The sequence below is a fragment of the Parasteatoda tepidariorum genome, chromosome X1 (assembly GCF_043381705.1).
Source record: "Parasteatoda tepidariorum isolate YZ-2023 chromosome X1, CAS_Ptep_4.0, whole genome shotgun sequence".
Taxonomy (NCBI): Eukaryota; Metazoa; Arthropoda; class Arachnida; order Araneae; family Theridiidae; genus Parasteatoda; species Parasteatoda tepidariorum.
Genome location: NC_092214.1, coordinates 56,068,087 through 56,084,612, shown reverse-complemented (window position 1 = coordinate 56,084,612; position 16,526 = coordinate 56,068,087). Strand labels below are relative to the sequence as shown.

The 16,526-nt window shown below is 28.7% G+C and overlaps 1 protein-coding gene across 2 annotated transcripts in view; it reads right to left on the bottom strand.

Moving 5' to 3' along the window:
* Positions 1–239: 239 nt before the first annotated feature.
* LOC107448939 (neuropeptide F receptor-like) overlaps positions 240–16,526 on the bottom strand; it is a 193,887-nt gene continuing 177,600 nt past the window's right edge. For both annotated transcript variants that reach the window (XM_071187611.1, XM_071187612.1), the window contains exon 4: positions 240–7,636. In XM_071187611.1, coding sequence (XP_071043712.1) covers positions 6,378–7,634 — 1,257 coding nt within the window. In that variant the 5' untranslated portion in view covers positions 7,635–7,636 and the 3' untranslated portion in view covers positions 240–6,377. The remainder of the gene's footprint in view (positions 7,637–16,526) is intronic.

Here is a 16,526-nt window from a genome sequence, read left to right as displayed (position 1 = left end):
AGCTAAATTTAAAAGAATACTGTCATAACTAGTTTCAATATTAATTTTTTAAAAAAAATTAAAAAAAAAAAACGTTCATCGTTTATTTAATCCCAATCTTTAATTTTGCTATAAGTTAAAATATTAACTTTAACCTAACGAAGCTTTTCCAACAAAACTATATTTTTAAAATTTAAAATTTAGACAGTAATGCAAATGAAAAAAAAACATTTAATACAATAATATTTTAATACTGAGAACTTTCAAATACAAACATTAATTTGACTTTAAAAGACACTGTTTACATATTTAATTAAACTTCAAATACATTTTATACGCAGTTTACATAATTTCAAGAAATAGAAGTTCATGTTTGATAAAGACTCATTACATAATATGACTGAAATATTTCTTTCATTTATTATTAGTGGTTCGCAAATAATACATTTAATTTTGTGTCACAATTTTGTAAACGTTAATTAAAAATGATGATTATTATTCAGAAGCGAAACTAATAGTTTATGTGTTGGAGATGTTTAGCTACATAATTAAATGAATATGCAAATAAGTATTTATTATTAAATTGATTGCAGTTAAGTGTGTTCGTAGCGTTTGTTACCAGAATTTTGAGTTGTCTAGAAAAAATCTTGTTTGTAATAAATTCTTTACAAATGCTTTGTACAAAATAATTGTTTCCCATTTAGTTATGTTTTCCTACGAAGATTACAAAACACGCCTATTTTTTTCAGTAAATTCATTAAAATTGCTTTCTATTAATGTTTAGCGCGATCTTTAATAAAATATTAACTGTAGAAATTTAGTAAACATCCTTTTTTCTAAGAAGTAAAAAAAAACAGAAATGAGTTATTAGACTTAATAAGGTATTCATTTGCTATTGTGGAGCACTGAATTAAAATCTGAATCAAGAAAACTTAAAATTAAAGCTCGTGGCATGTATAAATATGTCACAACATTTTAAAAACGAATTTGGTTTCTTTCCAAAATATTACATATTTTGTCTGTCTAAAATTACAGCAAAGTAAATCTTTTTTAAATTGCCAAACTATTACAACATCCTTTTCTGTCAGACTTCTCTTTTTTAAAATTCTGATCCACAAAATCCGTATATTTCTTTACCATCAGGATATAATCAAATAGAAACAAATTTATTTATTTGGGAGAGAAAATGGTTCTTTTTAAAATTAACCCACAGAAAATGATATTTGCAATATTTTACAGTATTTAATGTGAAATGCTACAAAGAATTGAAAAAAGTTCTTCAATATTTGTACAATTTAGCAAATAATATAGTTTAATTTCAGTCATAATCTATGAAAAAATAAATATGTAAAATTTTCAATTTATACTGCCAATTGGCATCTTCAAATCTGTTGTCTTAGAAAACAGCACATATATGTTATGCTTTACCTATGTATGCGACTGTTCATGTGATAAATTGGTTAGTATGCTTAATAATATCAATTATCAATTATTAAGTATTTATAGCAATCAATATGGTTGGCTAATATGATAAAATGGTTAAAATATTATATTTGTGTGTGAATAGTATTCGCATAATACCTGACACAATCAGCTAATCTGATAAATTTCCTCCAATATGTATTATTCATGACATTAACTAAACATTAACTGGTTATTATTCATGACAACCATGCTATTTTTTTTAAATTTAGTTGGAGTGATTAGTTTATGCAAAATAAATAAGTTTTTATATGTAACGAATGTGACGCAAGTTAGCTTGAGAACTTTTGTACAAGTTTTAACCGGCTAGTTAAATAAGTTTAATAAGTAGCGAGTTAAATAAGTAGCGAAATCTTGTATAAAACAATCACCTTTAAAATCAGAATTGAAAAAAATAGAATCGAAATATTTTATGGGTGATATTATCCAAAAGAAAAACTGTAGTAAATATTTAGTTTTTAAAAAGCGTAACTGTAATCTTCAATAATATAAAACGATTGATATTGATTTGCTTTACCAAAAAAGATCGAAGAAAAACATTTTTATAGCTGTGTTATAATTGAAATAGATAGCAGGAAATAATATAAATAACTTATCCATTACTTAGATTTTAAATAAAATATTAATTAGTTTTAAAGAAAATAACGCAGATCTTTAACATTAAAATGAAATGAAACAGATTATAATAATGAATACTTTCTCTTAGATTTAATTATTTCTCTCACATCAAATATAAATGAAAACAATAATAATAATGAATACTTTCGCTGCAGATCAAAATAGAGTGTTTGCTTTATTTTACGGCGAGGTTTCAAACGTGAGGCGATGCTTTTGTTGTAAATACACTAACTACGGTAGCAAGGTATGTTTTTATATTTCGTCATTTTATTTTATGCTAGTGAATTAGAACAGCATATTAATTTAGGCCATGTATGTAAATAACCACTTGGAATTTTCCACACTCTCAGTTAACTTGACGAAAACTTTACTTAGCTATTATCAATACTAGCCAGATAATTTTTAAAAAAATGCTTTAAATTGATTTTTTTTTCTTTTTTACTATTTATGTTAATCTGATATTATGCATAATAACCATATTTATCGAATTAACATCTTCCAACAGAATGCCTGTATGGACTGATTATGCACAATGGATCATTATTTCGAAAAAAAAAGATATGCAACTAGTAGGTAATATGTCTATTGTATCATTTTCATATATTACAATTCACAAACACAATATTTATACACATTTATATATTCATGATATTGATTCATTAAATAGTAATCACTCGAATAATTTGAATACATTGAATAAATAATTTTGCTATCAATAAATATTAATGTATACTTTGGAACACAGGCATTTTCACATTCTTCAGAACATTACGAAACTTTCATTACATATTATTTTAGATTCATCCAAAACAACTTACATGTCAACAAAAAGTGAAAAAATTCAAATCCTAATGATTACAAAGATTATGAGGAATGCACTACAATATATGCACAGCGGAAAACTATAATATACATTGAATTAAAATAATCAGTGTATATATCTTTGAATAAAGTTCGTTTCCTACTGGATTGTGTTAAGTATATTTACATTGTTGAGGCAGTCTTCTCAGAAAAAGTATATATCTGATAAAATTTTTAAAAAAAATTAATTAAAAAAATATAACAACTGTAAATCAATGTAAGGAATTAGAAGTTGATAAAGATATATATGAAAAGATGTTGAATAAGTTGATACGGATATAATGCTCCAGTTCATATTAAAATAATACGCATGTATTATCTGTAGAATGTTCACAATGCAGCAATTAGTTTTATTATAAAGAAATCATGAAGATAATTTTCAAGATTAAAATAAATAAATAAAACTTGTAAATTTTGTTTTTTTAAACTGGTCAACAGTTAAAAAAAGGAGATATGCTTGGTTGTGTGGTTGCTTAAGTAGATAGATGTCTTTAAATCACATTAGACGAAACACTCAATCATACGATTTAGGTGAGAGGATACAGAAATTAAAGAAACACTTAAATCAAGAAAGAAAATCAATAGATAATACTAATAGAAATAACAGAAATAGAATAGAAAAAAGCTTATTTTAAATAAAATACAACTTAAAAAAATTTATGTGATATTACTGATATTACCTAGTCGATATACTTCAAATATTACCGATAACTGTTGAAAATGATTTCATTCATAATAAATCATCATCGACCACAAGGAATATCGAATCATGACATTGTGGGAATAGTATCGATAAAGATAATTAATCGAATAAGATTATATAATCAGTGTAGGTAAATTTGGTAACTTAACACGATAAATTATTAAATATCGATATTTTTGACGATGTATTATGATATAAAAATTTTGATAAAGTTCGATATCGCCCAGTGTTATTGAAGATTATATTTATATACCAACTATTTTGTTTCACACATTGACAAACATATATAATGTTACTTTCAGGTCAATAAAAATAATAAATAAACATTATCTTAAAATGTATTATGCAAACAATAGTTACTTTTTTTTAAATTCACATTGTAACAAATATTTACACAGCAATCACTTACACACGAAATATAGTATACACGAAAATTAAGTAGTTTTAGAAACTCTGACATTTGTCAGGCTTATATGATATCTATTTATCATTGTAAAATATTCAGAAGTGTGATTAACTTCAAGTCCATCTCTTAATGGTATTTTTATCATGGATAAAAGTTCTTTAAAGCTGTAAGAGAATCCATGGCTTTTATGTAGCACCCAGAAGAAATTTAGATTCCTCATATACGCCACACAATTGTTTAATAATGGTTGAATAACTTCCCTCGACGACTAGACAATCTTTCATTCTCAGTAACATGATGATTGCAGTTACCAAAGAGTATAAGATCGTAGCAACGATCAATACAGTGATAGATTAGATATAGTGAGTCGCATAAATATCATGAAGATGTTCCTTTCCAAGCACAGAATAATACGACTAATTATTACTGAATACTTGATAGTATTTTGTGGTCCACATGAGTTAGTAACACATTACAGAAGACATTCTATTTTGTAATATTCGCTCCTTAAACATCCAATTTATGCGTAACCTCTTTAGCTTTTAAGGAAATATTCAAAATAATTTTAGATAAAAAGATCTTTAATTTATAACTCCTGTGTAATTTTCTATCATTATAGTTATTTTAAAAGTAACTGCTTACTATTTAAAAAAAATATAAGGTTTACTGGAATAAAACCACCTTTTTTGTATATTTACAGTTCACGAATTCTTGAGCAAGTATAAATTAAAAATTATTAAGCATTCTTGGTTTATGAATAATAACGTATATCTAGTCATATAAAAAGTATAAAAAATTAAAAAGATCACTCGACTGTTGCTAAAATGCTTAGGAATTAAATTATTTTTTAAAACTTATTTTTTAAAAAATAGCTACCTTGAAATAAGAAGACATTAAGAAGTTTTTACTGTGTAAATTTATCATAAAATGTTTATTTTCATATACAGATTCCTACGAACATTGACTTAAGTGTATGTTTAAAAACTCCATTTTTTTTCTTTGACTTGATAGAAACAACAAAAACTTATCAACACATCTTAATAGAATTCCTCAATAATTCCAATAATATTTTATCAACTTTTAAAAATTTTATTGAAGATAAAAATAACTCATCCGAAACAGACAAGAAAAAGTTTTTTTCCATCTATTTAATTTTTCAAATAGCAGTCATTTTATTAAACAATAAGGAATTTTCATAAAAAAACCTAATGACAATAATTGACATATTATTATATTGATACAAGCTACGTAAGTATTGATTAGTTCTTTTATGCCGTTCGTTAAAACATGAGTAGATAAAATCAAAATATCCGAAAAGATATTTAAATAGCATTTAGTTGCAATTAAAAAAAGTTCGTAATTAAAAAATTTAGTTACAATTAAAAAAAGTTAGTAAAACTCAAGCCAAAACTACGTACAAAGACAATATTATTCTTAAGAAGATACGCTGAAATTTGGACAGAACAAAACAGTAGAAAAAAACTAAACATCTACATTTTCTTTGGGAGACATTAGTAACTACACAGTTAGAATTTTCATTTTAAAATTATAGTAAAGTAACCGGTAGCAGTCTGTCCACCCAATCAACCGTAAGATTTACGGTAAAGAAATTTTTTTACCTTTACTGTTTACAACTAGTTCACAGCTAGTATGATTTCAAAACCGAAAAAAAAGAAAAAAAGAAATTTAACTGGACATTGGAACTATTCTTTTCATTACGTAATGGGCATTGAAGTTAGGTTGCGGTCAAATTATGTTTTATCAAAATAACCGCGGAATGTGAAAGCGAGCATCTTATTCTAATAATCCAGGGTCACAAATTGGAGAGTGTGAGACACTAGAAACTCTTCACGCGTCTAAGGAATGGGAATGGCAGAAATAGTGTGCTGTCAACGCTGGAGCTCCAACTCCCGTTCCGTCGATCATATATTCAATCACAGATTAGCGACAGATTATCTCGACTATAATTTGTGCCCAGTTTCAAGGAACTAAGTGGCTATGCTAGGTGAGTCTATTTATTGCTATATAATTCTGTTTGTTTAACGTATTTGAAAAATCAGTTAAGTAACGGTTTTTCTCAAAGTTAATAGTTTAAATAGCATCTTTTGTATAGTTGTATGGCTGTTCTGTTTGAATATGATAAAATAACAAAATAAATTTTTATTTAACCATTTTTTTTGGAAATTTCTAACAGTGTGATTTTATGTCGTTGCACAGCAAAAACTCCTTAAAATGAATTGTATAAGAAAAGTATATGATTTTAAAATTTTAAACAGAAGTTGAACATTCTGGTAAAGGTGGTAGTCGTTTTTTCTCGGGATCATCTAGTCATTTTATAGCTCTAACACCCACACCATCTATGACGGTAGTATCAGCGTGATTAGTAGGGAGAGCTGTTTGAATAGTATTGGTTGGATTTTTTGTGCACATGGCGAATGATTCGGTTCCTTCATTTTTAGCCCCATTTCTTCCAATGGATGAGGAAGAACTCATACAAGCAGCGAATATCTCCTTAAACTCTTTTTTGAAATTTTCATTTAGCCAACCATAAAGAAGTGGGTTTGAGCAAGCTGAACTCATACCAGCCATATGGCAACATGCAAATACCACACGGAAAGTCGAAGTGTCAGAGAAAGGATAAAAGAAATCAGATATAATATTTAGAATGTTCAATGGAAGCCAGCTCAAACCAAAAATAAGAGCTATAGAAATCAAAAGAATATTTGTTTTCCTCACTCGCTTTTTGTCTCTAGCTTGTTTTTCCTGAAGTTTAGTACCCTTAGTAACCATGCGATATTTCAACTTTCGGCAAATTCTAGCATAAGCAACACTTACAATTATTATAGGAAGTAAGTATTGAAAAAACATTGAGAAAACAGAATAATATCCTCTTCCGCGCTCTAATGGCCAACGTTCAATGCAGTAATCTACCGATTTGAACCAAGGTAAGTTTACTTGAAAGTGTACAACAGTTCTGAAGATGAACAGAGGTAATGCTAAAAGAATAGCTACGAACCAAATTATGAATAGTATCATGGCTGCGCGCAGTGGACGGCAAGTGTCTTGAGTGGGATAAATTATTACTTTGTAACGATCTAACGCTATCGCCGTTATGCTGATCGTGCTTACAAATATACTCGTTGCTTGTAATCCAGCAACTAATTTGCAAGGTAAAACACCCAGCGGCCAATATTTCATGACTATTTCAACCAACGAAAATGGCATTGTGAACAGGCATAAAATTAGGTCGGATATTGCAAGATTTATAATAAATACATTGCGAGCTGTTCTCATGGTAGGTTTTCTTGCCACGGCGATACAAACTAAACCATTACCACTTGCACCAGTAACAATCAGTAATACATAAGCTATCAAAAGAGCTATAAGAGCACCATCATCAATCGATCTGTTATTCAAATATGGCTGCAACCGCTTTAGCAAGTTACTTCTTGATATGTTTTCAGTATGATTCCCAAGACCTTGTATTATTATTCTATCTCCTGTGATATTTTCTGGTATGAGGTCAAATGGAATGTACATTTCTTCGTCTGGAATTTCACTTCCAAAGCCTGGAACCGACTCCATATCTGAAAGGAAAAAAACATAACTTTTACATCGTGTTAGGTAAATGAAAATTAATTCAATAAAAGCTTGTATCTCTTGATACAGAATTGAAATATCTACTGCCTTCTATTTCCTTAAACTGTACAAAATTTTTTGCTGCTATTAAGTAGTTATTTAGTGCTGTTATTAAGCAATTGTTTTGTTGATTTAAATATTTATCATGGCAGTTTTCTAATTCTTCACAGACAGGAAATTTTAATCTCTACTTTCACAAGAAGGAAAAATTTCGTGTAAAATCACCGTACTGCTTGATAATGACATTTCTAATTTTAAAGAAAAGCCATAATTCTGATTAACAAAACCAAAATGTATGGCATTTATTATGGGAAGGTAATTCCTGATAATTTTCCCGTTTATATGGTAAAGGTTAACAATATTTTGACTTTCCAAAATACAGTTATAATTACCACACATTTTGTAAAATGAATGAAATTGAAAATTAAATAATGGTTTTTATGGTTTAATGGTTTTTATGCCTTACTCTAAGATTTCATCACAAAATTACCAAACATTTGCCAACTTTTATCACTCATTATAAAACTATAATTTATTGTTAATTTTGCCAAAATCATTAGCAAAGCACTCGTTTAAAATTACCGAGCTTTTTGGTATTCCCATGGAACAAGAAATACTTTAAATTTTGCCATATTCTGGAAGATCATACTTTTTTTCTCAATGAAGATGGTTTCAAATACCCATTTTTGTTTTCTCTTGACTCATTCATTGAATACTGTGTTTTATATCAATTTCAATTTTCTTTCCCTAGACTTAATTCAAAGTAAATTCATATTTTACGAAGTAGTTTATTTGTAAAATACTAAAATGAATAAAAAGATTTCTTAATTTACAATATCTTTTATGTCATACATTTTTTTTTTTACAAATTGAAACTAAAAACATTATATGATTTTGGTTGCAATAAGAGTAGTAATAATGTATTTGTCAGACAAATATTAGTTGAATATGAATATCCTATCCTAAAGGATTAACTTTTGCTTCAACAGGCATTTACATGGGTCTTAAACACAAAATTTCAACCAACAATGCCTGTGAATTTAGAAAGTCATCTGTTTTTCCAATATAAATTGTGATAGCGTGGACTTTTGGGATAATTGCTAGGATTAATTCTTGATCACCAACTATACACCTGTAAGTGTAAATTTAGTGCAGTTTAAAAATTGAATTTCATTTACCAGCTAATTTCTGCGTTAAAAAATAATTTTTATTATGAAAAATGTCACTTGTAAGGTCTTGTAAGGTAAAGCAATTTCATAAGTTTCTACAAACAATTTAATAATAGTATTGTGAGAAATGAAAAAATAATTTTAAATAAGAAAAAAAATTATTCGAAATCAAACATATTAAATCAATAATGAAAACATAAAAATATTATATCAAATGTAGTAGACAAATTTATATTAAAGTGAAAAGTCCGAAAAAATTTCATTGCTTACGTAAATATTTAAAATCAATGTTAAACTCACAAAAAATCATGCATTTATAGAAGTTAAAATGAATTTAAAAACAATAAATATGTCATTTGATCTAATTCCAACTAAACTAATAATTCTTGTGACTAAAAAGAAAAATCGAAATTTTTGCAAATAAACAGCGAAAGTCACAAATTTTATACATATTGTGAATGTCATAATTGCAATTTAACCACATAAAACAACAACAAAAAACTTCACAGAAAGAAGCTTCTCCATGAGCTCATGATGTCTCCTTGTTTTATAGCTATTTTTAGATGTGTTTCCTGTGAAACATTAAAGGAAATGGTTTTCTTTAAGAACCTTTCACCCTTAGCAACAAAAATGATTCGAACGTGATAGGAATGCCGAAATCTGTCTTAACCAGACCTTTAAGTGAGAAATCAAAGTGAAAAGTCTTGTCAGGTGTTATCCAGATTTACTGAATGTGATCAAAGGGTTAAAATGTTCTTTTACGGTCTCTAATTTATGCCTTTTACTTTTAGTGTTAATAATAACAAAGAAAAGAGATGATTCAAAAAGAGAATATCCTAATTAATCTGTTACCTAATGTCAGTAAATTGACTGAACGCAACAAAAACATTCAAAGTTAAATATTTTTAAATATACGTGAATATTTTTATTTAAGTATTAAAATTCTCATTTTATCATAAAATCTCTATTCTTGAACAAGTTTTATTACTGAGATAGGCTTATTATTTCAGTTAGTAATTATTATTTATCTTTACACATGTATTTAAAGTTTTCTTTAAAGCTTTGTTGCAGAGAAAACAAACAGTAACATATATTACAGCTTCGCAAAATTGCTCTTAAAATTTTATAAATAAAATTTATGTAAATAAAATTTATATAAATAAAATTAAATAATCTCTTAAGTGAATTAATTAAATTCCCGTTCAAACAAATAAGTATTATATTATTATTATTATTATTTAGTTTTTAATTCGATGTAAGCTGAAAACGTTTTCGCTTGAGTCTATTAGTTGTTAAGCGTTAAGTCAAACTTCAGATATTTAATAATACTTGAGTTATTTTTCTCAATAACTCGGCTCGGGTTTAAAAGATGAGAATTTAACTAATATAATTTGTAGGCTTAGCGTTTCCACTGACTCTCAGGGAGTAAAGTTATATCATAAAATCTTGAGCTCCTTATTCTGTAAAAACTTACTCCTAATTTGGCAATCAAAATGTGTCTGATGGACTAAGAATAGTATACAATGAAAGAAACTATCTTCTTTTTCCCATTTTACCGAATTTATCTTTACAATTACTTTGCCCGACAGTTTCATTTGCTCTACCATCTCGTTTGTACGATAGTTTCATTTACCCGACAACTCAATAGCTTGACAGTACATTTGCCCGAGAAAAAAATTTTATGTATACTAACTGACAAAAGTATATGATCAAAATAATCATTAATTTATTAAGAGAACTAATAATATAGCAAATATAAATTGAGAAATTGCTGCGAGAAATATTACGTAAACGTCAATGAAAAAGAACAAAAACTACAATGATCACTTGAAACACATTTATAGAAATTTTTAGAATTAATCGTAATTTTGGTAGGTTCTAACTCTTTTGTTAATTGAGGGAAAGTTTACTACCTACATAAACAGCTCTTAAATTTCTCTCAAGTATTCTTGCCAAAGTAGTCAAGACTATTTTCCCAAGCCTAGTTTGAAGTGCTTCCGAGAGGAAAATGTCTACAGTTATTTCAGAAAATTCATGCATCTTTTCGCACTCAAAATTTTCTTACTTGTCCTTACTGTTGGGCATATGTATTGTCGGTCAAACGTAGCAGTTGGAGAAAACGGAGTTCGACCTTCGAATGGGCAGGAGCTTGAATATTGGGCAGAATCGAATCCGATTTTAAAATTAAAAATTATGAGAAAATATAATCATCAATAGATTAAAAAATTATTCAAATCATACATAGAAAATAAAATAAAAACTCCTACACCTATATTTCTTGTTTATTGTACAATGATAATAATGGAATTCTATAAATTCCCTTAGTCCATGTTTTATTGGAGGCTTAATATATTGATCAAAGAACACAGTTAAATAAACTCAATTATATGACAAAAGTCAATCATTCCTCTTCGAATTCAAAGCAGAAAGTAAATCGGAAAAAATAGAAAATTGATAGTAGAATAATTTTATTTCGATATTGTTTGCGAGACGAGTAAAATTTCCATGACTACCAAGATTATTTAAAATGTTTCTTAGCTTAACTTTTAAAATTAATGAAGATAGATGAATTTTTCCTTAAAACTTTTTTACTAGAGAAATGATTTTAATTTTCATCTTGAAAAAAGTACCGATTTCAATATTAACTTATCGAATAAGATTTTTTTCATTATTATTACCAATCATATTCTTAGATTTTACAGAAATAATTCCAATTATAAGGAATTTTTACAAGAGACTGATGAATTTAAAACTTATCTAAATAAAAAATTTTCTTCTTAAAAACAACTCATTCTTACAATTTAATTTTAACAAAATTATACACAATTAAGGACATTTATTTTTTTATTTCTGATCATAATATTAGCTTAGATTCACTTTTTAATGTAAAAACTAGTTATGATAAGCTATTCCTAAAGCCTCTGGACGGAATAGTTTGGATGTGTGACTATGAAAAAAAGAAAAGAAAAGTATTAAAATAATAGGTTACGTAAATTATAAGATATACGAAAGATGAATTAAATAAAATATTGTCGTAGAATTACAGTATAAAGAACCTGCTCTTTGGGTGCATCATCCGTAAAATCAATTTTTATCATTAATATTATACCGTAATTTTTACAGTAATGTTTATTTAATTAGAGTGAATCAGTGATTTTACTGTAACTAATACTGTAAAAACTACGGTATACCAGATTTTTTGCTTCGTCACATGTTCCGTTTAAAATATATTTTTCAGTGAAAAGTGTCGGTACACTCTAAAAATTGTACCTCTGATTTCAGAGGCACATTTGAATCATTTGTGCCTCTGAATTTTAAGGGCACAACGTACCTTTAAAAATGAAAGGCACAATGTACCTCTGATTTCAGAGGCAAAATCAGATGTACCTCTTAACTTGGAAGGTACATTGTACCTTAGATTTTGCTTTTATGTACCGCTCATTGAAACAAGCATTTAGTGGTACCAAAACCTGTTATTTACCAGATTTGAACACATTTTTTTTTACCTATTTGTAATTTGCTAGCACTTTATATAAAAAGGGACTTTCTGTTTGGTTTACACTATTACCAAGATATTAATTATAATAATTCTTAATGAAAAATATTTCTCAATTCTTTGAATATTGGCCACTTGAAAGTGATCATTTCAAGGGATTCCATCTAAGGCTTTTTCATAGACAATTATAAAATATGTAAATTTATACCATTTCTTTAATTATGTAGCGTTTAATGATACTTCAACAACTACAATGATGCTTTTCTAATCAGATATAGGTACAAAAAGATAATATTTATTTCTGTTAAGCCAAGTCAATATAATTCATGGATTTTTTTTCTTTTCCAAAAAGCATCCTCAAAATGGAAATTTATTATAAATTTAGATATTTTTTAAATATTTAGAGATTTCATAAAATAGTTTTATAAGGATCAAAAATTAAACACTAAATATCATGAAATCTAATATCTTTTATTTTCACACATAAAGAACAATTTTACATAATTTAGTAACAGTTGCAATATGATGTATACAGTTGCACAAATTTGGAAAAACATAGAATATTTTAAAATGATAGATGTAGATTTTGACAACTTGGATATTTTATAACATGAAATATGCTTAAACAAATGACTTAACAAGTGTAAAATAAAAGATTTCTTTCCATTGAAATGATTTTTTTTAAAATCCAGATTTTGGCGAAACATATTAATCCGTTAGGCGCCATCATTCCCATTTTGGGAACATTAGCTTTCAATTTTTTTAGAAGTAACGTAATTAATATTATTTAATCGATGATTTTATTTGAGCTCAGAATATATGAAAAGCCTTCTGCAATTTTTTTGGAAAGCTTGTTTCAGAATTTTTTTTTTTTTATTGTATTTTAAAAAACGTGAAATTCTGCATTTTTGCCCCAATCATTAAACATGCATTTGTTTTATAAATATTATTAAAATAAAAATTACTTTCGTGCTTAAACTTGATTACAACAATCGGATATAATTCTCTTTTCTATAATCCGAATTTCGATGTCTACAGTATTTCTTAAAATGTCCTATTTCACCACAATAGAAACATTCACGTTCAGATCTAAATTTCTTCACAATACTTGGCGAATTCCATTTCTCATTAAAATGTTCTTTCTGGCGATCGTTATTACACGGAATAGCTTGTGGATCATACTGAAAATTGGCAATGAGATTTTCTTTAAAGTAATAATAATTATCATCATAAATTTCTGACCTTTCAGCAGGAATAAGCTGTAAAGCACACGAAAACCAAAGATCGAAATTCACACTAAATCTCTTCGCTTTCTGTTCAAAGAGTTCGAAGTACCGTCGAATTCCACACTTCTTGGCATCAATTTTAAACATCTCATTCACTAATTTTTTCTAAAGTAGGAAATCCTTAATAACAATAATATTTGTCACCAATTCTTTCAAAAACTTAATAAAACATTTCTGGAACGGATCCCACCGCTGCCACCAATTAATACATAGCTGTAGCGTATCAAGCTATATTAAAGAACTGTTCAGTTTTTTTATAAAAACATTTATTTCACACCACAACAAATACAATAACAAATATAAAGTACCCGTAACGGGATAGTTAAATCTTATAAAGGAAACTAGAAAAAGTGCCCGTAGCGGGATATATGAAAACTCACCCGTAACGGGATAGATAAAATATCATAAAACAAACTAGATAAACCCGTAACGGGTAATATGAAAACTCAAATTCCACACAAAACTAATTCTAAAAAATCAACAACTTTCTGGTGTTCTAATTTTATCGTCTGCTTTTATTATTTGTATTTCGTCATAAAATATTTCATTGATGTGCGCATGCGCTTCTTCTCCGTTACATCGTACCGAAGAAAAAAAAGGGAAGCCCATTTGAGAGGCACAGGGAACCGGTAAAATCCTTTCGTACCGCGCATTGACTCGCGTTTGCTTTGGTGCCTTTCATTTCTTGTGGTGCCTCTCATTTTTAAAGGCACATTAGTTATGTGCCTCTAACGCGAGAAAATAAAGGGTACATTTAGCTTGTGCCTTTTATTTAAGAGGTACAGTTTTTAGAGTGTACTGTTTACCGTAGTTTGATCTAGAATTTTTTACTGTAAATTTCATTTTATTTTTGTGCACTGACTTCAAATATTAAAAGAAAACTAAGATGGCATAATAGATTCCATAAAAATACAAGATTAAATAATCTATTATTAGAACTAATAACACAGGCCTGCGATGAAAAAAATACAAAGGGTCTGATAGCTGAACTTAATGTATTTTTTGGTGCTGAAACGGAAAATAATAATGAAAAATTTCTATCACGTCACGTTTTATAGAAAAATTCAATTTTACTGGAAATTTTATGAACATTTACCATAAAATTTTTTTCGTTTTTGAATTTTTTCCCTTCTTGACTGACCAGCATTCTACTTTGGTTAAATTTACAAAAGTACCCCACTATCACTACTTCCTGTCACCGTCCCTCTCTCTGTCACAATCCATCTCTACCAATAGCGTCGCGAGAATCCTTATCTAGGTTCGCTGACCTCTCAGAAATACTAGTAAGCGTAATAGGGAGAAATTTTAAAGTCTGCTTTTTTCTGTGCGTTTCGTGAAACATGGCTTCGAGTTCGAGACATAGTGAAAATTTCAGAGATGACTTTTGTTATATATGCGGCGAATATAGTGTTGTTAAAAATCGCATGAGGAGCATTACAGACTATGTAAGACAACTTTATCTCGCATATTTTGGCATAAAACTCGAACATCAGGACAAATCTTGGACACCTCAAAGTTTGTGCAGTGTTTCAATGATCTATGCTTATGGCATCAAGGAAAGAAGACTGCTTTACGATTTGGAATTCATATAAAGTGGAGGGAGCCTCAAAACCACATTGATGATTGTTATTTTTGTTCCTGCCGCTTTCGTGGGTATAAACGGAAAAAACAAAGACTAATATCTTATCCTTGTAGCATTCCATCGGCCATGATCCTCATGGACATGATGTGCCTGTGCCTTTGCCTCCAACTGAATTGTCAATCATCTCTTCAGAGTCTTCAGACTCGGAACATCCAGAAGTTCAAGGCTCCGATATCGAATATAAGCCATCTGTTGCCGGTTCACCTCAGCCCTTTTCTTAGATTGAGCTTAATGATCTGACTAGAGATCTTGCCCTTTCGAAAGAGGCAGCTGAATTGCTAGGCTGCAGACTGAAAGAAAAAAATTTATTTGCCCAAGGAACATCTTTTTATTGGTACATGAATCATGAAAAGGAATTTATTAAGTACTTTGGTGAAGAGGAGAACTTGGTCATCTACGATAAAGATGAGTGGAGGCTGTTTATGGATTCATCTAAAAGAAGCCTCAAAGCTGTTCTTCTTCATCATGGGAGCCAGTATGCATCAGTACCAGTTGGACACTCAGTATATTTAAAAGAATGCTACGAAAACCTGGCTCTCGTCCTGAACAAAATAAAATACATTGACCACAGTTGGACCATTTGCGGTGATTTGAAAGTTATCTCCATGCTTCTTAGTCAACAAGGGGATTCCCAAAGTACCCATGTTTCATTTGTGAGTGGGGCAGCCGTGACAAGACTCAATATTGGATCGAAAAAGAATGGCCGAAAAGACAAAATCTTGACCCAGGCACCAAGAATGTTATTCGAAACAGCTTAGTTGATCCGTAAAAAGTATTGTTACCTCCACTACATATAAAATTATGTGTAATGAAGCAGTTTGTCAAGGCTGTTCCAAAAGACGGCAATTGTTTTAAATACCTGTGCAAAAAGTTTCCAGGTTATCCCAAACTAAGCTCCAAGCAATATGGAGCGTAAATATCAAGGAAGATGGGACAAGAACATGCTCGCTGACTACTGTTGGATGATAGCTTGGGATAAACCTGAGATTAGGCATAAAAAAAGATCATCAAAAATAAGTTTCAGAGGAAAACGAGTATTTATTAAAATAGAAACTTTTCTCTTTAGTTTTTTGCTTGTTTTGTTTTTTGTTTCTAACTTTCATATACACATACACAATATTTGTTATTCTTGGTCAATCGCCAATTTTATGTCAGTTATCTCAATAAAAACAAATTAAAATGGTATGTTGGTGATTTTCTTCTAGAAACTGATGTAAAAATTTTGACACAAGGAACTTATTGTTT